This window comes from Columba livia, chromosome Z (assembly GCF_036013475.1).
Source record: "Columba livia isolate bColLiv1 breed racing homer chromosome Z, bColLiv1.pat.W.v2, whole genome shotgun sequence".
Classification (NCBI taxonomy): Eukaryota; Metazoa; Chordata; class Aves; order Columbiformes; family Columbidae; genus Columba; species Columba livia.
The window spans coordinates 17,216,161-17,244,142 of NC_088642.1; the positions used below are offsets into that span (position 1 = coordinate 17,216,161).

General features: G+C 42.9%; 1 protein-coding gene across 1 annotated transcript in view; it reads left to right on the forward strand.

The window, feature by feature from the left end:
- Window positions 1–3,914: 3,914 nt before the first annotated feature.
- Window positions 3,915–27,982, forward strand: part of THBS4 (thrombospondin 4) — a 39,685-nt gene continuing 15,617 nt past the window's right edge. Inside the window, exons 1-10 of the mRNA XM_065047410.1 lie at window positions 3,915–4,073; window positions 8,150–8,353; window positions 12,436–12,683; window positions 13,767–13,872; window positions 18,785–18,867; window positions 19,463–19,514; window positions 20,861–21,033; window positions 24,193–24,330; window positions 24,964–25,041; window positions 27,626–27,778. Coding sequence (XP_064903482.1) covers window positions 3,986–4,073; window positions 8,150–8,353; window positions 12,436–12,683; window positions 13,767–13,872; window positions 18,785–18,867; window positions 19,463–19,514; window positions 20,861–21,033; window positions 24,193–24,330; window positions 24,964–25,041; window positions 27,626–27,778 — 1,323 coding nt within the window. The 5' untranslated portion in view covers window positions 3,915–3,985. The remainder of the gene's footprint in view (window positions 4,074–8,149; window positions 8,354–12,435; window positions 12,684–13,766; window positions 13,873–18,784; window positions 18,868–19,462; window positions 19,515–20,860; window positions 21,034–24,192; window positions 24,331–24,963; window positions 25,042–27,625; window positions 27,779–27,982) is intronic.

Genomic DNA, 27,982 nt, shown 5'->3' on the forward strand with positions numbered 1-27,982 from the left:
TTTTTTTTTCCTCAGAAAACACACCACTAGCGATGCTAACAGCGCAAAATAAAAAACCAAAACCAAATCAAAACGAAAACCTACGTTGCATTTCTCCCTGCAAAGACGTACTTAAGGTATGTATTCTTAATGACACCTTTCTTTTCTTTTCCTTCCTACAAGGACCAGCTAATTTCTAGTCAGTCTCTCCAGGTAATTTGCTTTGGCATGTTTACCGTGCAATCACCTCACTGAGATGTGCAAGCTCTGCAGGCAAGGGTGGCTCCAAACAGCTGTAGCCCCAAACAGCTGTTTCTATAAGAAGGATGAGCCAGTGTATGGCTCTTAGCAAGGCATGGTGCAAGAGGACTTAGGAGGTAAATAGGAGAGTAAACTTCCTTTGCATTGCCTTAGGGCTCAATTCGTCTCTGTGCTGTTGTGGACTCCAGAGCCAAGGCAGAGGAAAAAAAAGGCAATCTGCATCTTCCCTCCCCCCATCCAAAAGCTCCTCAGGAACTTTTTCCTCTTGGTTGCCTGAGTGGAATTCCTATTAGTGTAAATGAGAAGTAAATAGCTGCATTGAGAATGGATATATGCCTTGACTTGGAAAAGTGGGGCTTCAATTTGTGTTTCTGAAAAAGCAAAGCTTATCTGAAACCCGTGTTTGAAACCTTATGTTCTACAAAATTTTTGAAAATGTGGCAGGGTCAAACCCAGAAGTCTCAACATAAATATGGATGGATGTGCTTTAGCGCTGATATTTCACTTGCATTAAGATCTCTATGTTAATTGCCCATGAATCCTGATTTTTAATCATCCATATAATTCCATAAAAACGGGGAGTCTCCTGAAGCATATTAGGAGCAAAATATGAAAACTGAATTAAGCAGCAGAAATTTCTTTCTGCTTTCCCTACCCCATTACTTGGAATTTGAACAAGTCACAGACACTTCTGTAAAGCAAAATCTATAATGTTGACAGTTTCTCTATATTCTGTATGCTTAGAAATTTACTGATTAACGTAAAGTAAACAGAACAAATATTTTAATGGCTGAGGTTTACTTGCAGATCCTATATAAAAAAAAAAAAAAAAAAAAGTCATAAATTTCTGTAGGAAACTTCCTTACGAAATGCTACTGGCTTTATGAAAGTTTCCTGATAACGTTTTGACACCTGCCCAAGACATTAACCTCCAGTAAGATAAGCTGCAGTTTGTACTTCAGAGGATACAGGAGTGAAAAAGCAATAGCTAGTATTCCATTGTTTTTATTGAAAAGGACAATTAGAAGGTCAAATAGCCCTTTCCAGACAGCAGATAAACATTATACTGTGTGAAAATCCCTTAAAGAAGGTTCTGCTTGAGCACAAAATCCCCTTCAGTCTGTAACATACTCCAATAATAAAACGCAGCATAGCAATGAAAACTGGAAAAATTGCTGTGTCCTTTATGTGTACCGACTAAGTTTATCTAAGCAAGGACTTAAGTTTCTGTTTATATACATTGTGAACTGATTTCTTTCTGTTATACTGTATTATGCAGCAAGCTCTGTTTGCAAAATACTGCTTCCGTGTGCATTCTTGGAGAATAAACACAATGAATAAGCAGATGTAGAGCAAAACTAAAATATGGCCCTCACAAATCTAACACTAGTGGGTATGTAACGCTACAAACAATATCATCCTCCCACAGGGTTGATAGGGATCAATGCAAGAGTGGCCTCTGTAGTTAAATCAGAAGAGAAAAATGCTAAGTTAAAATGATTTAATAAAATGTTTTTGACAGAGAATGGAATTCTTCAAGAAAACTTTTAGTGTGTTTTGATAAATAAATTACAGAGTAAATAGTTGCAAATAATTTGACAGTGTTCCCTTGGGTAGGTGACAGCAAAACTTCACTGTCCTTTTATCCTCTTTTTTTTTTTTTTTTGTCTGCTATAGTCACTGAACACTTTAATACAGAACTGTGATGATTTTGCAGACCTTCATGATAGTTTTGTGTCAGGCATCTAAGCCTATGTTTTCAAAGAATGATCTTTGGTGATGAAGGGCTTCTCTTTAATAGATAGTAGAGAAATACCCGTGTGGCTCTTGGTCCACATATTAGCCTCTGTAGCACCTGTCCTGTTTCCATCCTTTAGGTCAAGGATGAGTTCTAGACTCAGACTTCTTTCTAGACAGCTTGTGGCACTGTAAGTCCTTACTTCTTCCTTTTTTTGTCCCATGTCCTTGCCTCCTGCTCTACCCCTTTCAGCCTTCCTCTTTTCCCTGGCTCCATAGCACTCTGCATCTGCTGCTCTGTCTTTCTGACTCCACTGTGCAGCTCTCTGCCAGCCCGGTGACACCACCATGTCATCCTGTCACTTCCATTGCAGGGGTACAGATGGTGGGAGTGATGCTGAGGCACTTCTTGTGTGGAGACACATATGAAAGAGCAGCAGGGCAAAGAGGAAGAACAGTCCTGAGCTGGGACACAGCAGATATGTGGGAGCACCCTCCAGCCTGGCAATGGGCAGAGAAAGAAATGAGCAACTAAAGGAGTGGGTTAACACTGCTACACAAATAAGCTAAGAAACAGGATGTGTTATAGGGTACATACCATGCATGCAGGCCAAATAAAGGGCATGTGAATATAGGGCAGCTGAAGGTATTTGAAAATCTCATTGCACCTGCATTGGAGAGGAGCCCACACCCTGTGCTGTGTGGCAGCGGAGCAGCTCGGGCAGACCCTTGGCAGCGTGCTGTGTCTTGCCTCCCACACAATGAGCCCCCCAAGGACTGTTCTCTGTGGTGCTCGTTAGTTGCATACACCAAGTCCAACATGACTGAACATTAGTCAACACTACTTTTCTCACTTAACATAAAATTTCCCTCCTATTGTTGCCCTTCTTTTTATGATGTAAATAATATCGGACAGCTCCAGCTATTCCAGCTGTGTTAGCAACCTGCAAGGGGGCCAGCCATAGCTTCCTGGGTTTCTTCTGATGTGACAGAGGGGCTGGGGCACACACAGAGAGGCACAGGACAAAGAAGACCATGCAGCAGGTTGAGAAGCCCACCACATGCTGCCAGCTCCAGAGTGGGAGAAGTGCCTTGCAGCATTTCTACCAGGGTCTTGTGGGAGACCCTTTCCTTTGCACAGTGGGAGCACAGTGGTCAGCCTGATGGGTGGTTTCCCATGGGCATGGAGGAAACTGGTTGAACAGTTGCTGAGACCCAAAGGGGCTTGCTCACTTGCTCTAGTTATTTCTTAATGTCAGCAACACAGAGGCTGGAGTTTCCTGGAGTAAAAGAGAAACAGTGGGACATCCTAGGGCCACACACAATACTGAAAATTGTCGTAGTTGAAAGCAGAAGTTTTTTCTAAAAACTGACTTTGGTTCAGTCATCAGCTTTAGTGATTTGTTAAGACAAGCAACCTTTTTAGTGGCCTCAGTCTGCTAAGTTTGAGCTCTCCTAGCGCTCCTGAGCTCACTAAATGAAATGGAGGAGCAGATGATATGCTTTGCACAACTTGTTTTGGTGACACTCTTCAGTTAGCAAAAGTAGATGAATTAAATCGCTACCAAGACCAAGCCTACACACCAGTGCACTCCGGTCCGTTTTGAACTCAATGCCATTAATCATGTCTCTGTTCACATGGCTCCTCAAAGGGCAGGCTCCAGCCGGGATCCCGACAGGTGTTGATTTTGCTGGACGTCGGCAAGATCTCCGGCTCTGCCCGGGCTCTCCCACCGACGCTGCTCGTTCCCGGTTCGAGCCCCGACGGTTCGCTCCGTTCTGCGCCCCCGCCCCGATCCGCGGCCGCGCCCCACCGCGGACCCCGACCGCAGGAACAGCCCTACCCCGCCGCGGCCCCCTCCCGCCCGCGGGGGCCGGGGGAGTCCCGGCCAATGGTCTGCCGCCTGCCGCCCTCCCTCCCCGGACCTGGGGCCGCCCCCGTTAAACGGCGGGACCCGGAGCGGACAGGCGCGCCGTCCTCCGCCGCCCTGCCCGGCCCGCGGCCGCCATGGGGTGCGAGCGTGGCGCCGCGCTGCTGCTCCTGCCGCTCGTACTGCAGCTGTGCCCGGGCCGCGCCGCCCCGCCCGCCCCCCGAGGTAAGGGCCCCCTTGGTTTAGCAAACGCTTCTTTCCCCTCTCTTATTCGGGACGGCGTTGGGTTTGCAGGGTCCCGACCCCTCCGCCGGCAGCCCTGTGCTGGCAGCGAAGGATGGCTGGGGGATCGCCAGCTCTGCAGGTGCGAGCGGAGCCGGGGCTGCCGCAGCCTGGGGGGCGCAGAGGGCGGCCGCGCCACCGCTCCGCCACCGGGTTGCCCCGGCCCCGCGGGCGCCCGTTCCCAAGCTTTGCCCCGCCGGACTCGCGGTGGGAACCGGAGGAGGTCGCGGCGTAGCCGCTCCATCAGCCAGCACTCCTAAAATCCGCAAAAAGTGATCTGGTTTTAAAAGGATGCTGGTAGGTGTGTTGGACGTGTCTGAACAGCACTTTTTCAGTTTTAAGTTCTCATAAATGAGAAGTGAATTGGTAAGCTACAAAATTTCGTTGTGAAAACTACCTCATAAAGTGCATAGGAAAACGGGTACCTTCTAAAACCATCATTACTTTGGCAAGGTTACACACGTAGTAAGTCAGGAGCTGCTTTATTTGTGAGCTTGCATAAAGCGAGTGGTATCGCTCTCCAGTAGCAGGTTGGGACTGGGACCAGCTCAGCTACTAAATGCAGCAGTTTGGGCAATTTGGTGCTGCTCCAGGAGCTTTAAAGCTGCTTCTGATTCTCTCTGCATGTTTAACCCCCTCCATTGTCTTGTAAAATTATGTTTGACATTTTAATTGGTTATTCCTTAGTTAAGTGAAGCTGATCCAAAAGACAGCCAATCAGATTAATTTAGCTCGATTTCTAAAAGCCTTTACTAAAGTCCTTGTTGATGTAAAAACACTTCAGAAAAATGTTATATTCAAAAGTAGTGTATTGCCATGTTTTAAAAATAGAGACAGGTTTCTCGCTTGTCAGGAGCAGTGGCCAGTGAAATTTTCACCTTCTTACATCAGGCAGAAACCATTGAAATAGGGCTAGGGTTTCACTCCAGGTGTCTAAGTCACCATTAATTATCTTGAAAAGTGCTGAGCAGCAGTGGAGCAATGTTTACATTTACTATTATTGTGGTTAGTTGTGATCCAAGAAGAACCTTGGGGAGTCTCAAAAAGCTGGTGTGACATGGGGCAGAATTAAAGGAAGGAAAGGGTCTTTTACTTTGATCTCCATTCTCTCCTGTGCTACTAATTTCATGCCTCCTCCTCTTAGGGCTTCCTTTCATGTCTTTTAGCTCCCATCTGAAGAGCCTGCCTTGGTGTTTTTGGCAGGAATTGTAAAGAGCGGTTTCCACTGTCTGAGGGTGTAGTTGATCCCTTTTTATCATTTCAATAGGAAGGTGAGCAGCTCCCTTCTAAAAATAACAGAAAGTGTGCAGGGGAGAGGATTCCTGGTCCGTTTCACCAGTGGGCTCAGTGTAGCCCAGTGGGTTTTCTCGCTCACGCTCCGAGGCATGCCCAAGCGCTCACTTGTGCTGCGCAAATTGAAACCAGCTGTTTGTGCCTCTCAGCTTTGGCAGTTCTTTTCTATCCATTTGTTTTCAAGTCTGCCTTTCCAGGCATAGAAACAAAAATATTAGATTCTTCTAAAAATGAAATTTGAAATCCATGTGGATCTTTCTTTCTCGTTCCTTCCAAACAAGTAATTGTCTCCGTAAGGTCTAAAAGCTCTCTCTCTCTGCCAGCTCTACCAAGGATGTAAAATGAGTTTTCATAACCCCATTCCTCTTCTGATAGCCACTTTTGCTAGCATGTGGTTAATTTATGCTGAAGGATGGATCTGATCACACACTGCATCTGCTGTTTGAGGCCATGTCCTTTATAGAATGCAACTACCAAACAGATTTGAGCATTCATTTAAATATGCAAATTTCAAAAATTTCAATAAATGTTTTCCATGAGGTTAGACAGAAGTTTGCCAGTATTTAGTCATTAATTTTATAATATTTCTCTTCCATTTTTAAGTGTCTGACTCTGGCAGATATTAATTAGTCTCACGGGAATTGAGATAAAATCAGCCAATAGACCTAGCAGGACTGGACAAAATGTATAGCTATATTTTGTGCTGTCAAAGACTTAAGTACTGTATTGGCAGTGCTCTGGCTGAGAAGACACAGCTCTTATTTTATGGATTATCATTACCTGCAAAATGCTGTTGTACAGAGTAGTGATTTGCGTTTCATTCTCTTGCTTGGGCAGTTGCTTTGCTCTCTGTGTGCGAAGCATGATGAAACATCCAGCCTTTTGCCTCTGCTGTCTGGGTCACTGGTTTCAGTGTGATGCTGTAAGTCTGAACGGAATGAAAGAGAAGTCCTCTGACCATGTCCATCTTGCGTATACGTTTCCTAGTTGTTTGACAAAACTATTACAATTGCATGCAAATCAAGGTCCTGATTCTTTTTGTCCTGAGAACTCTCAGCAGAGCCACGGGATCCTTGGACCAAATGCAAGTGATGATCTGTGTGTTGATGGTTTCATGAGATGAAGGGAAAAAAATATCTTCTTTTTTGGAAATTACACTAGTGGCTAGATGAATGGATACTCCAGAATGAGCAATGGAAGCAGCAGAGACCCAGGCTCTAATATAAGGGAACAAGGTTTCCCACATGGCTGTAGGTAGGTCTGTGTGGCTCTGTGATTGTCCTCTGAGTGCTCCGCAGTCTCCTTCTGCCTGTAGCTTATGGAAACACACTGTATCAGTAGGATGGCCCCATCACCTTAGTTGACAATGACAGTTTTGAGCTTATGCTGGCTAGAAAAGACTCATCTGCAATTGTCCACCATTTTTTTGGCCTTTGGAGTTATACTTAGTGGTACAACCATGGGCTTGAATCAAGGTAAGGCGCGGTGTGCTGCCGTGTGCCTTTGCTCTCTTCATGGTGTTATGGCTTTTCTCCAGTGGCAGCTCTACAAGATTGTGCTGGTCTGGGAGAAAAGCACAGCCCAGCTTTGTTAAGCCTGTGGGGTGGCAGTGGTGTACAATGGCTAGATATGCCATTGTATTTAAACGACACTCGTGCATAGTCATTTCTCAGACTTCATTGGAAGGGTGTAATACATTCACTGCTTGAACAGTATGGGGTTGAAATAGGAGATCATCAAGAAACCTAATGGAATAGTTTATTGAGTTTGGGGACATCACGGATTTAGGAATATTGAGGAAAACCTGAGCTGTTTGTTTCAGTGTTTCAGCTGGGTAGCTGACATATATATAATGTTAGACTCTTTGCAGATGCATTCTGTAAAAATTAAAAGAAGAATTTGAAACAGCTTTCACTGTGCCTTCAGGGTTATTCTTTTTTTGTCACTTCTGTCCTTCATTGTTATCTGTGCTGGAAGGGAAAGATGAGTCTTTTGTATATAATGTATCTTCTGAGAAGCCAATGAAGTGAGAAGGAGTTTATGAACATTGTATTGCTTACCTGGCATTTTACTATTTTAGTTGGTGCCCTGAAATTGCCATCAAAATGGTTCTTAGGATAAGTACAGTGGAAATCCATTTGAAAATGTTGATGCTGGATCCTCAGTCTACTCGAAGTGTGAAGATAAGCATCTGAATTTGTGAAAGCAGAAATAAGATAAAAAGCTTTCTATTGAAGTGCATCTTAAGAAGAGAAGAATTTTAGAGATTTGCCCTAAAAATATTTGAGTACCTCAATTTGAAGACTAGATATTTCTTTGTTAATGAATTATTGACAATTCCTTTTTTAAAAAATTGCTGAAAGAGGATCAGTTGCAACAAAATCTATATGATATTTTGATAGAATCATAGAATAGTTTTGGTTGGAAGGGACCTTTAAAGATCATGTAGTATAACACCCCTGACATGGGGCAGGAACATCTTTCACTAGGTCAGGTTGCTTAACCCACAGCCAGGGGCATTGGACTAGGTGATCTTTAAAGATTATATTCATATTGTTAATTTTCATTTTAGTATTTTTTATTTTAGTAGGACAACTTGGGTTCATTTTAAAGTATCTATATGGAAATAGTAAAGGGCATACAATCTCCAACGGATGGCTTCAGCCTACATGCTTCTTTGGTCATTATTATATTTAAATTGCTGTTGAAACTTGCTTATTTTTCAGTTTTTGACCTTCTTCCTTATGCCAACAAGAGAATGGTGACAAACTTCTTGCAACAAGCACTTGGTGACTCTACGCTGGATGATGTATATTTGCTCTCAACATTCAAACTGCAGCCGAAGAGCACGGCCACTGTATTTGGCCTGTATTTGTCAGCTGACAATAATAAGTATTTTGAATTTACAGTAATGGGACGGATGAATAAAGGTGAGTTGTTTGGAGCATGTAAGGGAAAAGTAGTGTTGGATCCATAGTTATTGTTGTCACAGATGTTGAAAACTCTGTGATTAACCTTTGTGCTTGAGTCATTCCTGTTGCATGTTGTCACCGCTCAGGCCCTCCCTCACAAGATAAAAGTGTTGGTTACATCCCTTCTCACTCCTTTTCTCTTTCCCACTCTGACTGGATGCTGCTCTCTCCTGGGTGAGGGAAGTTGACCTGACAGCTGATATCTCCACTTTGCTGTGGTGCTTACTTTGAGCAATGCTGAGAAAGGAGCTAAAAATGGAGTATGGAGACAGGAGTCAATTTTTTTCTTCTTCTTTTTTCCCCTTGGGACAATCACTGGTTCATATTACTCAGGAATGTTAGGGACACACGCACATGCTGCCTCATGCATATGAAAGGCAAGTTCTTGCTCTGCTGACCCTGGAGTTTAGATGTGACTATGCATGACAAACATTCCTAGCACTTACAGGATTTTGGGTGAATTAAAGTGTTTGTTGTCCATTTATTGAAATGAGTTAATCAGGAGTCAGAGTAGGAACTTCAGCAGACTTTTAGAAATTGAGAGCTTTCATCAATCTCTAGACCAAATCTAGGATATATTGCAATTTTAAGGTTCAGTGAAAAACTGTCAAATGATGTGAATTATTGTCGCTCCATTGACTCCACCACTGCTCAGATAATTTGCTGCTGCCAATCTTGTAATCAGGCAGCTGGGTCCTGCATACTGAGAAACCTGACTGAGAAATTTCAGTTTATACATAGGAAGATTGTTCTATATGCTGAAGAAAAGCACACCTTTCACTTGGGAAACATAGAGGAATGAGTTAGATAAAGCATTGGTAGTTTTATCAGGTCTGCCAAAATCTTTCTGAGGTCAGGAAATAAGAACTTTCATGCTGTGTGTGTGTTGGGGGTCGGTAACATATGGTCACACAGCCTTATCAGTAGGTGTCATACAATTCCTAACACTGGCTTACCGAATTGCTAGATAAATGATAGATCACGCATACTCAATCTTTCCCTCTCACACACATGATGATTTGTGGAAATGTTATACATATATATAGGAGTGCATATATATACACACAAATATATCTATGTACATATCAAACTCTTCTCTCTATTTTCAAGAATACCTGCATGCCTGATGGTTACTGATACAGACTTAAGAGACTTTCTAGTGGAAGGTTATGTGGCTTCTTTTGGTTTTGTCCTTAGTATGTTAGTGTTGTATATGAGGAGAGTCTGTGACAGGATGATGGCATAGAGGTAGGCAGCATGAAGAAATTCCTTCTGTGAGTGACCAGTGTTGAGCAGATGGACGGCGTCTGTAACCTACCTGTTACAAAGGACTGATCCAACAGAGGGACACATTTCACAGCAAGGCTGTTCTGTGGAGGTCTCTTCCTTATTTAAAACACCTTGTTTAGGAGACGTGGCAGTGTGAAAGTAGTTGGCAGTGTTTTCACATGTGGTTTCTCTGGAAGCGTTAAGTGTTCCATATAGCTCCTTCATACAGTAAGTTAAACTGCATCCAGGAGTTCATAATGTGAGCTGGAAGTATGGAGTGTGGGGGCTATTTGGGATCTTAGGACTGGAGCTTATCACTTAAGTGGTGAGCCAATGTCGACATCTTAGCAAAATGCAGGGTCTAAAGATCTGTGGTTTTAGGAGGGTGCATATGTGCATAGTGCTTCCTCTGTGTGGTATTTCTACCTGTGCACCCAAATCTGATCTAAGTAGCCGAAAGCAGTCCTTAGTTAGCCTTTGAAGTGCCACATTTGAGAGCAGTGTTCCAAATGGTTTGCTCATGTTCTGGTTTTGTTGTGGAATACCTGGTATTAAAATGGTCATAACATCTAGATGTTTTTAAAACACAGATCTGAATTACTGGGAAACTAATCAACTTGTTTTGGTTAGACCAATGTGCTTTTCAGAGACAAACAGCTTCTATGGGTTTCTTATCCTTTTTTAATGATTCTTTTATGGAACAAACAGCACTAAGTGCCTAAACATGATGTAACTTAACAACTCTGTGAAACAGTTAATATTTACTGTTAGGATTGGTGGTTTCATTGAAAAGCTGTTTTCTAAACAGTACAGATGAGACACTTATTTTGATGAATGTCAGTGTAGAGTATCCTAGTGGCAAACATGTAATGCAGGGGCTTGATGAGTTAAATCTTAAGGAGTCAGAGACTGTGGTCCAGGAAAATCTCCATTGAAAAGCCTATTCTAATTTACCAGAGGGATATTTGGCTTTGACTGAGGAAGGAATACTTGATCCCCCATCCAAGCCAGACTACTCCTTATCCTGAAGATATTCTGGCAGGGTCTGTTCTAGTCTGTGCCACCACCTCCTCTTTCCTTCTCTAGCTTAGTGCTGCATTTGGTTGCACCGATTGCGGGGCCCAGATCCAAAGACTTTGCTTCCCTACCACCAGGTGTGCATAATACTTGCATAAGTAAAATGTCTGCAGCATACTCTGTCTTGCCAGATCTTTGAGTTTGCCAAGAAATACTACCTTTTAGCAAGTTACTGGTGATCTCATGTACCTTTGCAGAAATCACAACTCTAGCAGTGTTTTGACACAGACAACAGTGAAAACATTCCTGATATTGATCACAGCTGCTGGGACTTTAGCGCTGTTGTAGACATACCCTGCCGTGTTTATTCTGGTGTAGATCTCGATTTTTCAAATCTTTAGAATAAGGAATTAGAAAAATAGTAAGGAACATGTACACAGTTAACTCAGAAGGTCACCAGCAGAGGTATGATAGCATCAAAGTACATTAGTACTTGAGAGATGGGAAGGTAATTTGTGAAATGAATAGAAATGGGATGAGTTCAGTAGGTGTTATTAGCTCTGAAGCTAATAACAGGTTTTCCTCTGCTGTATCCAGAATTTTTATTTGACCTCGTGTTAATGTAGGTGTTCCTTGAAGATTAGAGTATTTTTGAGCCCTCACTTGATGCAGCAGTAGCAGCCCTCTGTGAACTTCAAACATATGTTCGCAAGAGCCAGCACTTCACTGTTCAGGTGCCCAGTGTTTGTGCAGTCTGGCTCCTGTCATCAGCAGGAAATAAGGGGCATGCAGGCTGGTGACCAGCAGGGTCTTTGGAACTAATTCTGTCTGATATTGTGGGGTGGTTATACACTGTCTGGTGGCACTCAGCTCATTGCTTCCGCAGATATGTGTTTGGAGAGCCAGGGAGAGATTTTGTGGAGAGAACTAGCTAGCTGATCTAAGAGATTTAGCTTGCAGATCCTAGCTTACCAGTCTAATTTCCTTAGGAAAGAGACATTTTTTTTTTCCAATATTACACAGCATGTAAGAGGTTTTGTTTGTCTGCTGTTGTGTTTTTTGATGGGGCATTTTACTTCATAAAATGAGGATTTGTTGTATGTATTATGAAGTAGGTCGTTCACTAATGCATTGAAGAGCTGAGAGGGGGCTTAGTCATCCTTAGGTGGAATATCTCTTTTCTGCATTATATTTTGGTTTTACTTGCCATTTGTTACAGAGAAATGCAGGTCATTGGTTTGGAATCATGCTTCCTTTGATTTCTTTAATGATGCATTTTGATACACTGTCAGATGGCTTGACTGAATGCAATATCCATTGCTGAAACTGATTTTTTTTTTCTAGGTGTACCTTTCTGTTGCAGAGTATTTCTAGGTCTATCAGAAATGTACTTGCCGAAGTGCTGACTGCAGGCTGTCCACTGCACCCTTTACATTTACCACTCGTATTTTAGCATGTTATGCCCTGTAAGGTGACATTGGTTAAGGCAGTTAGAGAGGCCTGGACAAAGCAGTAGAAAACGCTCTGCAAGCAGTAGTGCCTTGCAAATGGGCAGTTGTGCAAGACCCCTGGTTATCCTGCTCTGAGGGTCAATATCCCAGTTATTATTACCATTTATATCTGCACATGGGACACATTTACAAAAACTGATGTGGAAAAATACCATAGCAATTGCAGATTTCCATAGTATCTTCCTTGATCAGCCTTGGGTTATCTGCTGCCCTCTGACAGCTCTTCTGTGTGTTCTGTACTAGTTGTGCTGCGCTACCTGAAGAGCGATGGGAGGTTGAATTCTGTGATCTTCAGCAACATACACTTGGCTGATGGGAAGCCTCATGCTGTTATCTTGTGGCTGAGTGGCCTGCAGCAGGGATCGAGCACAATGGAGCTGTATCTGGACTGCCTGCAAGTAGGGGCAGTTCAGGACATGCCAAAGGCATTTTCAGCGCTGTCTCTGAGGTCGTCAGCAGTAGAGTTGCGAACTTTCCAGGAGAAGCCACAGGTGAGGGGAAGAACTGTGAGCAGGCTGAACACCTGAAGGGATCACCAGGATGCTCCAGATCACTGAGTCCAAACCTCAGCCCTCCCAGCAGCCAAGCTCTGTACAATGGTGATTCAGTAATGCTTGAGTGTTAACTTGTGAAATAAATGTAAATATAAGTTCCCTGTGGAACAGGTGAAATCCTAGCTTCATTGAACCCAGTAATAGTTATGCTATTTGTTTTAAACATAATTTTTAGCTTATTAAAAAAAAGTAAAAATTACTAACTCCCTTACTTCAGTCCAGGTGTTTCTTGGCAACTGGACTTTTTATAAGGCCCTAGCTGATGGTAAGGGCAGCTCTTCGTCAGCTGCTTACAGCTCTTCAGTATGAGCAACGCTTGGCTGTGCATGTGGCTTTCCTTTTCATGATAAGCCACATGGACTAAAAAGATGAAAGAAGAAGGCTTACATGATGTGAGAGTCCCACCGTGATCTGTTTGACTGCAAGAGCTTTTCTTCCTCTGTCTGCCAGCCAGGTGTTGTCATACCTTCTTGTCATCATTGTATCAGCAGTCTGATGTAAGCAGTATCTTCCATCATCATTAATGCAAAATATGCATTAGAAGCTGCGAAGGCATTCTGCCTCCAAGGTTGCCCCATTGGTTTGTTTCGTTGCAGGCTTGAAAATGAGCCTTTTTATGGACAATCAGTAAGGTGCCCACATTTCTGACATGAATATAGACCTGTTTGAGGGTGGAAAAGAGACTGCTTTGGATTCAGTTCAACAGGAATGACAAAAATAATTCTTATATGCCACAAATATAAAAATATGTGAACTTTCTGGTGTGTGAGATCATGTGAATTGAAATAGTGGAAAAAAAGTTCGAAATAAAGCCACAGCTATGTGAAAATCTGCAAGACAAAGATTGGGGATTTTATTACAGATCAGATGGTGTTGGGTGGTCCTGAAGGGGATGGCATAGGTGACCTGCACTCTTAGGAAGTGGACAACCTCTCTAAAAAGTAATTTGCTTTGTCTTATATTTTGCATTTTTCCATTGTTGTACAAAAATTATAAGCTTTGTTTTTCTTGTGAGTCCAGGAGGCACTAGATGAGCTGAAGCTGGTGACTGGAGGAACACTTGCTGAAGTGGGGAACCTGCAAGATTGTTTTCTTCAACAAATTGAGCCTGTTTCTCAGTATACTGGTAAGGCCTGCAACCAAGAGTCAACATTGTTCTGTAAGGTGCCAGTGCAAAGAAGCTAGTTAGTGCGATGAATATTAAAAAGGTAGAGAAGCTATGTAGACAAGTAATAGCAATTCTTAGACCAAATTACAGCCATGATAGTTTCCTGTAAGTGTTTTAGAAATAGCTCAGTTTGGAGAGAAAACAGTCACTGCTGCTGGTGATAAAGCAATAAGTTGTTGACCTAGGGAAGGAGGAGTCTGTAATGATTAAAAGAGGCTTATTAGCCTAATTTGGAAGACATACTTTTGTGATCCAGATCTGTTTGTGTCAGCGTAATAACATTTTAAGCATTCAAATTGCAGACAATTACAGACAGTAAGTAGTCCTAAATGTGATCAACTGCTACAGGCTTTATGAAGACAAGACGTATCAAAGTACTTATCCACGTGGCCAGTATTGGTCTTCTGTTGATCACTGGAGTGTCCCAGAGAGGAGAGGAACAAGGTGTGAAGAAGGACACAGGAGACCGCAGATTGTCTTGTTGCTACGGCTGTGACATGGAACCTGCAGGTCCATGAGGGAAAAGCCATTGCAAGGCAGCCACTAGTCCTGCTGCAAGTTAGCCCAGGCTTTTGTCACCTGCTGGACTGGAAATCTGCTCTAAAACCAATTCCATTACTGCCTGTGCTGAGCATTGTGGAGGCTGAGCTGAGAGGAGGGAGGAAAGGATGGAACTGAGGCTACTGGGATCCCTGCAGGTCCCTAGGGGCTGGGTGCAATGCCCTGTGATGAGTAAGGGTTCTCTCTAACCTCTTGACACAGCAAATCTGGGTTAGACCGCCCCATCTGTACCCCTTCCTAGTCTCTGTGGATCTGCCTTTCTGCTGCAGGTGTGAGGGAGAATAATGGGTTCACACTGCAGGTGCAATATGTTAACGTGACAGTCACAGGGAGAAAATAAGTGAGGCCAAGGCTTGAAATAGTATCCATGAGAAGTTCTCTCTCACACCCTTACCTGTTTCCCATGCCAAACCCAACCCTGCAGCCTTGCTACTTTTAATTAGAATAGAGACAAGATACATACATTTTAAATGAGAGCCTCCTAGGTACACTACATGAATGCAGGCATCAGTGGTGTGCAGTGATAACAGAATCTGTTTTGCCTTTTAGCTGTGTAAATCCTCAGTTGCATATGCTTCTGTTTTCTTGCTCCTTAACATATATACACTGAGGCAAAAAATACAGTTTTACCATCAAAAGTTTCTCTTTCTGCCTAAATGAACAAGCATTTGCACGTAGAAGGGAAGGGTAATTCACTGTTTCTTCCTGGAAAAGCTCACAGCTCTGCGCCCAAGGTTTCCAGACTGCAGACTTGCAGCTTTCTCATTTGTTTTTGCTCATTAATCAGTAATACAAATGGTAGTAATACACAGAGATATAGTCTCTCCCTTCCTGCCTCTGCCTGGCTGAGCCTCTCAAATTCAGTTGCTTATAATCTTCAAGTGAAATTAGTATCATATTAGTAATAATAATAATAACAACTCACATTAATATATTCAAAATCTACATAGTCAAATCCACCAAAGGAAAAGGCACAAATGTTCCAACAGCAATATTAACTCAGCTGCCTTGCACTTTGTATATGCTTCATGCTGCCCTTTTACATGAGCAATATATTAGATAACCACAATTTTTCCTTCAGCCAGAAAAAGCTGGATTGCAAATGCTTAGCCATATAGGAGTGCGAGACCTGTGTATCTTGGTAAAAGCATATTTTTTCATATTACTTGGAAAATCCTTTGGAGAGCTTTGTACCTGAATAACTGTATGTGGCTTTGACTGTGCCTAGTTGTTGCTCACCATGGTGGCAGCAGGATTCCCTCCAAGTTCAGTCTGTGAGACTGAGGCATCTAAGCAGTGTAGATGAGAATGTGGTGATCAGATGGAAGTTGAACATCTGTATTTGGGTCTTTCTGTGTGAGTAGGAGAATACAGAGCAAGATAGGCTGGGTTTAATAGGTGAGGTCAGTATGCTGTATGTGATCATCGTCACAAAACCATTCAGGTCAGAAGGGACCTGTGGAGGTCATCTAGTTCATTTGGAGTACCTGAACCTGATGTAGTTCAAAAAGAATAGCTATGTTGCACCAGGTAAAGTGTTCTTTTAACCTAGCTACTGTAAGAGACAGTATGCCAATATAGACCCAAGGGCAAGAGTATAAGAGAGTGGAGTTACAGTGTGGCTTTCCCTGGGTGCTTTCCTGTTTTCCAGCAGTTCATGGCATACAGAGCTCTTGACTCAGGTAGAGCCGTTGTGTTTTGTACTCAGTATATGTTTCCTTCCATGAATCTGTCCATCTGTCTGCATGAACGTTTCCTGGCAAGAAATTCAGAACATGTCTGAGGAGGTATTTTCTGTTTACTTTGAGCCAGCCTCCTCACAGTTCTATGTGCAACTTCTGTAGCAACTTCTTTGATGGAGGATTACAGGCTGACAGAAAACTGTTATCTTGTCAGCCGTCATCTGTACTTTAATCATGGCTCGACCTATGGCCAAGTAACCACAATCTCTGAATGACAATTCAGGACTCTGACTTTGCTGAATGGAGGCAAGTGAGGTACTTGAGCCACTGCTGCTGCCAGGAGAGCTAGAAGAATTATCTATGAGGCATTTCATGCTGACTGGCAACTGCACAAGCTAGTGCTTGTGTCTTTGCCTTGCCTGGACCAGTTACCTGTGCAATGAAGGTAGTCGCCTGCCCTAAATCCAGGGCCATATACTGGAACATGTTGCCCAGAGAAGTCATGGGTTCCTCATCATTGGAAATGTTCAAAGTCAGGTTGGACAGAGCAACCTGACCTAGTGAATTCTGTTACTCAAGTTGTTGCTGGCTTAGAGTATAGAGCTAGGGACTGGCTGAACTGCGGAGCCACCTCAGTAGGTGGAGTATGGATGAGAGAGATGACATAGTAGGACCAAGTAACTGTATAGCTTCAGGCTGTACCTTTTGCTTACCCCACTCACTCCTGGGAAAAGCCACCCCAGGATATACTGTGGACCAACAGCTCCCTGGAAGGCCTCTCTTGAGTTCTCACCGCTGATCACCAGTCATTATGCTGTAGATAGGGCCTGCTGTAGGTCTTAGCTTTAAATAGGGGAAAATAAACCCAAAACACACACAGCCACCAACAACTGTGGGAAGTCATCTGTTTCTGCTGTGTTGTATCAATTTGCAAATAGGGCATGTACTTCATAGCAGTATAACCTGTTTATTCCACCTTCAAGTTTAACAGCCTGCAAAACTGAACTGTACAGAATAGATCTGGTTTTGATTTAGATGCTAGTCAACAAACAGTATGTGAAATCTCGAAAATTTTTTGCAGATTTCAATAACGAGAGTAGAGAAAAAAATAACCAAACAAAACCTCAAAAAAAACCAAGAACAGACCCCTGCATCTGTCCTGACAGCCTGTGTGCCAAGTTCCACTCTGGGATTCTGAAATACCCATGATATTAAGTCGTGCTGCCTTCCAGTTAAAAATAAGACAAGATTGAGACTAGAGCAGAGGCAGGCTCTGGAACAGGTAGTTCCCAAGTCTTTAAATTCAGTGTTTTGATAAGAAAATATGAAAGGAAGAAAATGTAGTATGTGGTGAGTTGGGTGATTCCCACTAGAATGTTTGGAAACAGTTAGACATACTTTGAAGTACAGAAAAATGAGGTAAATATTAAGAAAAGCATTTTTCATGTAAGATTTAAATACTCACAAAAGTAACACACGAATAAACCTCCCTGAAGCCATTGGGCATAATATCAAAATATCCTGCCTGCGTAGAAGTACAAGAGCATATATTTGTGAAATTTGTTTCGACATGCAGACTTAGAGAAGTAAACAAATAGCTGCTCCAGAGATCTACGAACTCAGGAAGTGAGCTTCAAACAGAAACTACAATGAGCTACTGTGCCAAACATGTTTTTTGCTTCTTCTTTGTCACTGGGTTAAAACTAATGTTTCATTTAACAGGTAGGAGTCTCATGTGAAGATCTTGGGTTGGTTCTGGTCCTTCACTGTAACTTATTACAGATGTAACTTTTGGTCTTGTCTCAGAGACCTTTAATTTGTTACTTGGTATTGAGAAATGGCTTTGGTGTGGTCTGATAGTGTGTCGAGTAGACTTTTTGTGAGTCCATACGAACTCTGCATCCCCCTCAAGCAAATGCAGCCATGAAACTTGTGTACAGCGTGGCAAGTCACCTTCTAGAAGAAAAGCCAAATGACTGTCGCAGGTATTAAGAGCACTGCTCTCATCAGAGCGGGCACTCTTGATGCATGGTTGGAGCTGCACAGTGAGGCTACTCAGAAAGCTGCGTGACTTCACTTTGAAAGCATACTGGAATCAGCGGTGGTGACATGGAATACACTTACGTGGTGTGACTTCATGTATGCACAGATACTTCATGCCTTTGCCTTGCCCTCCTATCCCAACTGGGTTATTGCAAAACCCCAGCATTGAAATACTAAGGTTGTGCTTAGGGCTGCTGGCCTCAGGCTTGGGGGAAACCAGTAACACTGGTGGCATTGGTCACTGGTGTTATTAGGTCTTACTAGAGTGCCTTGATGCTGAAATAACGAAATAATAGTAGAAAAATGACAGACTGATTTTCTGTCTGTGGTGAGGTTTTTTGCTCTGCCTGTTTCTGTGGTATACAGTAGTGTTCAGTCCAGAAAAGCCTTAAGTTCATACAAATCATTATGAAAACTGGAGCTAGATACTGTGATTGCTCTAAGGATTCCTACAGGGCTTAAGTAACTGTAATGTCTGCCCTCCCTAGCTCTTTGTGGTGTTTCCATCTTGTATCTCAGAAATCATCATGGCAAATGAAGGAGAGTTATGCATTGTGCATTCTTCTATTACTGTTTCCTTGCAGGTGATTTTAACAGGCAGCTGATGGGTCAGATGATGCAGATGAACCAAATACTGGGAGATGTGAAAGACCTTCTCAGACAACAGGTACTGTATAAAGGCTTCAGTGTGAAATATCCAAAGCTTGCCACATTTTTGATAGACTCAGGGCAGAATTTATGTAATGAATAATGAACTCCTGTATGGAGTTCATTGCCTCAGAGGCATGGCACAGTGGAGAAGAAATAACCATATAGGTCTTTGTACCCTGTGCTCGCTATGGAGGATAACTGAAAATTGGAGTGTAGTGGATTTGCTTATTCAGACTGAGAAAATCTAGTGTCTGAAGTGGAGAGGACCTCTCCTAGCCCAGTGTTAGATAGAGGTGGGTCTGTTGCATAGAACTGAAATTACGTTTGTTCCACTTGCTCATGGGTGTCAGAACTGGAATTGCTGGTAGCGCATGCCTTTTGTTAAACATGTTATTCTTAAAGGTCCTGTTAATGAAGGCTGAACTGAAGTACAACCATTATCACTGTCCTTAATTTTATGGAGTACAAAGAGCATCTCATTTCAAAATGGAGTACCTATGTTTCATGGTTTGAGTGGCATCTTGGGGAAAAATGATAATGATTCTTCTGGCAGCCAAGTGCAAACTGGAGCTGCCTGCATCCAACTAATGTTTATTTTCTATATCCTCAAGGTCAAAGAAACAACTTTTCTGAGAAATACCATAGCTGAGTGCCAAGCATGTGGTAAGTATTCCTGCTGCTGCCTGTAAAAGGCAACCAGATGAGATGTACAGTCATTTTAAAACTAGTAGTGATTGCATCAGCTTTATGTGGTTTCTAAGAAGTACTTTTAAAAAAGACTGTGTCTAAAGTTCTAGATATATTGGACACAACTTTAAAATAGATTTTCATTAGTGAAAAAGCTTTGAGTTTGCATAGACCTGGCTATCACCTCTTGGAGGATAAAAGCCCACTAAAGAAAGCAGTAACACCCTGTGCTGTCTGTTCTTGCTCTGCCACAAAGCTGTGCCACATGTTTCTGGGGAGGGAGACATTGACTGCCAGGTATCTCATGAACAATCTCAGTAGGAGGACAAGGGAGGAATCATGTTCTGCTCTGGCTGGTATTGTCAGTCTGAGGAAGATCCTGTGCAGTCCACCTGGAAGTCATCAGGTTCTGAGTAGGCAGTCACTGGTTAGCAGCAGTAAGACCCAAAGGGTGGTCTCCATCTTTTCACTCAATGGAAGAAATAAATGTTTTCCCAAATGCCACTGCATGATCCTCCTACACAACTGACAATCAGGAAACACATGCACTCAGTATAAAAACCAAAATACTCCCTTACTCGGTTGCGCAGGAGGCCTTAAAGTCATCAGGCCTTTTAGCTGATTTCTTCTCCCAGTCTGTCAGCCTCATCAAAACACAAGTTGAGCTCCAGCCAGGTTAACCTTTATGTGTAAGCACCAAAGAAAAAGTCTATAAATCCTGCATGCATCAGTAGCAAAATTCAGCACCTGCCAGTGTCAGAAAACTTCGCTTTTCCCCAGGCCTGGTCTCTGCACCTAAGCCAGTGTACTTGCACGTCCTGCAGCATGTTCCTGGGCTGCCAGCTGCCACTGCTTTTGTTTCTCTTATTTGTAAACTGTCAGATACACTCTTGAGAAACCACGGCACTGTTTTTTTTTATTAAGTGGTGATGTTGCCGATTTAGCCAGAGAAATGCCTTGTACCATCACACTTGAGTCCCTTGGGCCATTTGAGCTCACTGGCTTCCAGAGTTTCCTCCCCTGCCCAGCAGCAGATCTCTGCTGGGACTAACCAAGCAGGAGGGCTCCCACGTGTAGCCAGGAGAGGCACGTGGGCCTAACAAAATAGCCTTAGTTTCCCGTGTCTGGGGACATAACAAGCTGCTGGGCCGTTCCCAACATAAGGTCTTTTCAGCCACAGCACAGCTGTTAGCCGCACAGTGCTGAAAGACGAAGCCCCTGCTGCGCGGCATCTTGAGAATCTCTTCAGAACACTTGCCAGCTAAAAGCCGTGATGGATGTTTCTTTCAATCGCTGAAACTGTTGTTCTTTCTGCATTAAAGGTTTGGGAACTGTGAATTTTCCAACTCAGCTTCCTAGGCGCAGTAAACCCAAATGCGAAGTTAATTCCTGCTTCAGGGGAGTCAGGTGCATGGAGACAGCCGAGGGATTTCAGTGCGGCCCCTGCCCTGAAGGGCTCACAGGAAATGGAGTTACCTGCTCAGATATCGATGAGGTAAAATAGTGACTTTCACTGCATTAAAAAAAAAAAAAAAAAAAAAAAAGGCAAAAAAAAAAAAAAGCTAAAAAGCAACTGTTTCATAGATATCAATAGGATGCTGATGCTTGAAGTCTTCAGCATTTGCTGACTGCTTGCACAATGAATATTAATTCATTCTGATTTGATTCTACCTCCCGATTTTGCTGTTGCTGCAACTTTGTGGAGGTCATCTGTGTGAGAACTTGAAATACCCTGGTGAGTTGACAAGTCTCTTTTAAGAGTTTGGTGTTTGGAAAAAAAACCTGAACAAACAGAACACACCAAAAACCCCACAACAACAATAACCAAACCAAGCTTTTGATGTAGTTTTTTCTATTCCACAAGAAGATGCGGTAGTTTCTGTTACAGCCAGAACTGTATAAGCACTTCTTGTCAATATGGGCTTTGTTCTTTAAATTGTAGTGCTCCTGAACCAGCCTTGGAGACCAAAGCCCTCCCTTCAACCCAAACTGAAGCCATGTTTTTGGCCTTACCTTAGAAGTCTATGAATGAAAATAAAAATTTATTGTTATTGTTCCTTTTGCTTCTTTATGGTTGTGTTGAAAGCTAATAATGTTGACATAAGTCTGTTTTTGTTTTTTTTTTTTTTCCTTGTGCTATATGTTAGAAAGTCAGAGCTTGCTTGTATTGAGGACTGAGTTAATAAATTTACAATATCTGAAACTATTAAATAAAACCTGTGTTAATTGGAATGTGACACTTACTCAGAACACAAATAACAAAACCACCTACAACTTCACTGAATTTTTCCTGTGTCATGATTTTTGCCATTACTCTAGTGATTGTTATGGAAAAGCACCTGGATGTAGTAGAAAAGGGAACCAGGAGAATTAGGTTATTAACTGTGCCTGTGGATGACACAGTACTACCAGCATACCTGCCTAATGATTTAAAAACAACAAAAGAAATTCCTTTTTTCTCCTTCCTAGCCAACGGATATGCTATAACTGCTCTTTTGGTTTACTTCCCCCTGTAGACCGTCAGCAGAGATGTGTTGTGCCCAGCTTGTATATGTCTATGACAAACACTGGGAAGAGAAAGTGGGTTGAGTGTCGCAGTTTCCCGAGTTGTAGGTGGTGTCTTTTGTTTTGTCTTACGTGGCACGGACAGTGTCTGCTGCAACAGACGGCGTGAAAAATGGAGGTGAAGTTCTGAAATGTGAATGCAAGAGGTGAAACTGAGACAGCTGTGGTGCGAGCTTCATGCCACAGACGGCTGGGGAGAGACTTCAAACCAGCCTGGATAGGGCCCACCACTACGGATGGGTTCCACCTCCTGAGCCATACCCACACTGAGGAAAAGTGTGGCAATAATGTCCTCCCTACCATTTCCAGGGTTGGAGCACTCTACCCATGACAGCACTAATGTGAAAACAAACCGAGACTGGTCTGTAGTGGCCTGATATTAACATGGTTTTCTGTGAGCGGTCAGACTCTGCCACTGGAGACTGATGTGCCTTTGTGTTCCTGCCACCGGTCCACGTGGTAGACCTCATTTCCCATTAGAAACGGTGTTACAGAGATGCAGTCTTGCTTATATGAGGTGGACAGTGCTACTAAAGTGCCACCTAGTCTGAGGTAGTTTTGTTCACCAGTAAATATCTCATTTGACAGCTGGAGTGTCATTTAAAATTGTGGAGGGGGGGGGAAGATATGATACATGGCAATGGCTTTTCGTTGTCTAATAAGAGGGGATGGGTCCTATTATTTGTTTTCTTGAGTCAGCTGAGATTAAGAGGGAAAGTAATTTTTTTTTTTTGAAGTCTTTAGGAATCTCTTCTGGGAGAGCACCTTTGTGTTGAATAAACTACTTCTGTACTTTCTAATAGCTGCCATTTAAAAAGAAGTTCATATACAAATTCTGATAAAGACAAAGCTGGATGCTTACTCGCTAAGAGCTGTTGTCACTTTTTCTGAGGCTGTTAGTATCTGTGCAATATGCTCCCTTATTCATAACCAGTTTGAAGACATTACTTTAATATGCCGATGCCCTGCATCTTGGGAGCTGCAGCTCTGCTTGGTGTACAGTGTAATTTGAGTGCCCTCTGCTGCCTACAATAAAAAGTCCACAGCAAATAAGGAGCACAAAATGTCTGTCCTAGGTTTTACATTTTTCTGATGCTATTTGTGAGCCTACTTCTAACAAATCTTTCCATGAAACACACTTTGATATTCAGTATACCTTTTCTTACTCCGTTGTGTGTGTGTGTGGTTGCAAGTTGTGTGTTTGTCGTAGGTGGATATCTTCTGCCTTGTTCTGCCTCCATCTTGTGAATGCTTTTCTGTTAGCAATGCAAGGGGGAAAAAGGCATATTTTAAAAACTCTTTTATATTTCTTACGTTTCTTATTAATTGTTGCCTTTGAGCCATATGCTGCATGATGACATGTTGATGTTTTCAGTACTCTTACAAATACTATGTAGCGGCTGGTGTTGGAGGGACAGCAGTGTGGGATGTTGTTCCCAAACAGGCACCCTCAAGGCTGGTGAAATGGGTCACAGCTGTTCTGTAAAACTATATGAAGCAATGAAGTGAATGATGCCTTCAGGCCAAGGCTGATGCTGTGGGCATGTGGTATTTTGGGAGAAGTGCTGAGGGTTGTCTGTGAGCCTCTGCCTGGAAATGTGTGGGTGTCACTGACACATTGCTGCTCATCTGGCTCATGTTTGAACTTAATTTTGGCTGTGAGATTTGCCCAAATATAAATGAGGGAAAATGCTGCTGCCACTTTTGTGTGTAAAAAACACAACTGTAGGTGGGTTGGAGTTACACAGATTTCCTGATGTTGTGGTCTGGACCCTTCCAGAGGACTCTCAGCCTCTGAGGGAGCTGAACCTGCCCAGCAAAGGGAAGGAGTGGCAGTCAGAGCTTAGGGCATCAGCCACAGGCTAAGATGGAAGATTGTAAATGTTACTTAAATTACAGGGATAGCTGAAGACCCATGGGGGTCAGAAATACATGGAGAGACTGTTTCCTCTGTAAGCCAGCCCTGAAGAGGAGACCAGCAGACATTGCAGAGAGCACTGCCTTTGACTGAGAGAGGTCTGTGCACACAGCCAGCACCTGGATGTTACTGAAGCATGAATGTGTGCTTGGTTCATTTTTTTCTTTGCAGTGTCGTTACAGCCCTTGCTTCCCTGGAGTACGATGTGTGAACACTGCTCCAGGTTTCCGATGCGAGACATGTCCCCCAGGATACACAGGACAAACCGTGCAAGGGGTAGGACTCAGCTACGCCAAGAACAATAAGCAGGTGAGTGGTAGCATCCCTGTGGTAACTACCATGGCAAGGCACTCGTTTATATCAATGCATCTGTGTTGCATTTTATTTATACTTCAGTCATTCTGTATTGCCTTGTGCAGTTAGACAGAGCTCAGAGGCTTTAAATTAGAAGATGTGGGTTGTGTTTGCTTGGCTTTAAAGGGAGCATTAACAGCCCAATACTCAGGCTGGTATGGAGACAAGAAAAAATGTCATTGTCTTTATTGGTATCTCTAATCAATTTTAAAGGGACTCTGTTGATTTCTGTAAACTGGATTTGAACCATGAAGGGTACAGTAGAAAAGGCCTATTTTACTGTCATTTTTTGCTTGTTCCTGTAGTGCTCCACAAGGGGAACATAGTTCTTGTCTAAACTCTTGTGGGCAAACCAGAAGTCCATCCTAAGGTTGAAGTTTCCTGTATCACAGTGTCTCTGCAGGGTTTAGGTGTGTCTGGAGATCCACTGGAACACTAGCCTATGGGTATATCTGTGCCATTCCAAGAGTGGTTTCAGGAGAGGCTATCACTCTTTTCTAGATTCAAATTTTAGTGGCTTTTCTTCAAACTCAGATCTCAAATTGACGTTGGTTTTTTTTTTTACATGTTGATTTGTTTTATTGCTAGATCTGCTTAGATATTGATGAATGTCAGAATGGTGGACTTGGACTCTGCGTTCCAAATTCCCATTGCATAAACACTTTGGTAAGTACCTTTTCATTCGTGGCTTTAAAAAATCGATTATTTTAAAATTCTTTGAGGCTAGGATTGATTTATGGCTCTGATTGAAGAGCTGAATAATATATTTGTTGGCTTCATCTAAGCCAAAGAACCCTTTCCCCCTTTCCTAATAATAAAAAAACCCAATACTTGGTTTGTCATTAATGTGTCCATCTGTGCTGTATCCTGATCACTTTCCCAGAGGAACAGCAAGAACTCCTCTCCACACCATCCAGTTATGTGTATTTATGAGTGTGTTATTGCAAGGAACCTCCTTTGAAAGATTAAACCTTTGCTTCCTCTCATCTCCTCCCACCTGGGAACTGCTGCAACGAGCAGTTGCCTGGGGTTGTTGTGACCCATGTGCAGGACGTGGCACTTGGCCTTGTTGAACCTCATACAACTGGCATCAGCCAAACAATCCAGCCAGTCCAGATCCTTCTGTATGACCTTTCTGCCCTCCAGCAGATCAACACTCCCACCCAACTTAGTGTCATCTGCAAACTTACTGAGGGTGCCATTGATTCCTTCATCCAGATCAGAACATTGATAAAGAAATTGAATAGAACTGGCCCCCGTTCTGAGCCCAACACTACTCGTGACCGGCCGCCAACTGGGTTTGGCTCCGTCCACCACAACTCTTTGGGCCCAGCCCTCCAGCCAGTTCTTTACCCCGTGAAGAAAATGCCCATCCAAGCCATGAGCTGCCACTTTCTCCAGGAGAATGCTGTGGGATATGGTGTCAAAGGCTATACTGAAGCCCAGGTGGACAACATCCACAGCCTTTCCCTCATCCACTAAGTGGGTCACCTTGTCATAGAAGGAGATCGAGGTGGTTGAAGCAGGACCTACCATTCATAAATCTGTGCTAAATGGGCCTGATCACCTGGTTGTCCTGTATGTGCCACTTGCCACTGTCAAATACCGTTCTGCTAGAGCTGGCTGCACAAAGCAGGCTTTATCCATAGCAAGAGAAAGATTAAAAGTGTCCTGCAGGTGTAAGGTGGTCCTTTTTGCAGCTAGGTATCATCGAGGCTGCTAATAGTGTTCGAAGTGGTGTGCTTTCCTTGTGAAAAACCTTGTTTTTCTAGGGCTGCTTTCACTGTTCAATATGTTGTGGGTGGGTTTTTTTGTTTGTTTTGGTTTTTTACATCTAGAACATGTCTGTTACAACTTGTATCTTATTGCATGACTAGTCCTCTTCAGGAGGCCATCAGGTCCTGTTTGCAGAGTGCAACAAGTGTCCTGCTGCCTGTCGAAACAGAGTGGTGTGGGTTTTTTACTTCTGTCTCCCTTTACAGTTTGGTCTGGAAGTGCTGCCTTAAAGGCTATTTTAATGCATACCAGAGCTTGATATAGGACAGACCATACTGAGCAAATTCAGCAGACTCCAAAAGATATTACCCTTGCCTCCATTAGGAGAAAATGCATTGGTTGGTATGTTTCATATAGGCCATATCATGTGCCTGGCCCACCGATTATTTTACTCTTCAGTCATCTGTGTGTCTTAATCTTCAGGCTGAAAGTATGCAGACAGCACAGACTAAAATACAGTGGCCAGCTGGGTAGTAAATGTATCTCTCAATCATGATGGATGGGGACAATCCTGACAGTTCCTCCAACAGGCTTTGTAAGGGAAGAGTGAAGTTGTGTGAAGTGCCTCAGTTTCACAAAGGGATGGATGCACAAGTTTGTCAGAGATCTGCATGTTTCTGTTCCTTGACATGTGAAAAATAATTATTCTCTATAAGGAAAAAAGATTGATTGTAATTAACTTTTATGTCATAGGTTACAAATCTACAAGTACATGAGATGGAGACAAAAGCCACATGACATGCCTAAAGAAGACCCCTTCTTAACAGCATTTATCTGTTTATGTCTCATGTAGTGATTGTCCCAGCACACTCTGAGATTCCTTGTCTTAGCTCCTTTGGATTTGTTTACACGAGAGAATGGCACAAATATAAAACACACATGTATAAACCTAGGCAAACCACTGCAAAAAGTTACATGGATGTTCTTATTTTAGTGTAAATGAGGATGACCATATATTCAACTCCTGAATGTTTTTTTGAAGTACAACATTTAGCTCAAATTGGCTTAAAAACATTCAAGTTAGAAAAATAAAATGGGGCAAAGAGATTATGAACTTTCACGTCTGTCTTTGATTAGAAGTTTAGTGAGTTTAGATAAGCCAATGGGTCTGCTTTACACAGAAATAAGAGCATCCAGTATGACTGAGCAGTGCTGCACAAAGTTTTGGCCGCCTGGAAGCAGTTCAGAGTGATGCTGGCAGGGACAAGACACCGTGAAGGAGCTTTTGCTGCTACGTGACTTTTCTTTGGCTTAAAAACAGGCTAGTCTAAACAGGTGAGACTAGAGTGGGTTTTTTTTCCAGCCTGCACTGTGGGAGCCAAACCTGAATTTCACATAGAAAATAAAGTTTGTTCACAGTGCCAAGAGGCCTTAATGGGTGAAAAACTACACTTGCACAGCATAAGCAGTGTGACATGCATCTTGCTCATGTGGTTGTTTTAAAAGCCCAGCTACTAACCTTTTGTTCTTACAGGGTTCTTATCGCTGTGGCCAGTGCAAACCAGGATATACAGGAGATCAAGTCAGGGGATGCCAGGCTGAGAGGAGCTGCAGAAATCGAGCCCTCAATCCATGCAGTGTCCATGCCCGTTGTATTGAGGAGAAGAGAGGAGAAGTGACATGTATTGTGAGTTCATAAATTCCTGCATTTAAACAGTGAAAACCAGCCTTTTTTAGGTTGTAACTGAGGAAGTCTTTGTGGTTGTTTTATACAGTTGAGTGTTTTAACCAGGTTGTGGCACACTGGCTACAAAAATAACTGGGCTGAGTCTGTCTTGCAGTTGTTCTATTCTTGCAGCATGTCTGTAAGGCACCCATACTCATGTACCAT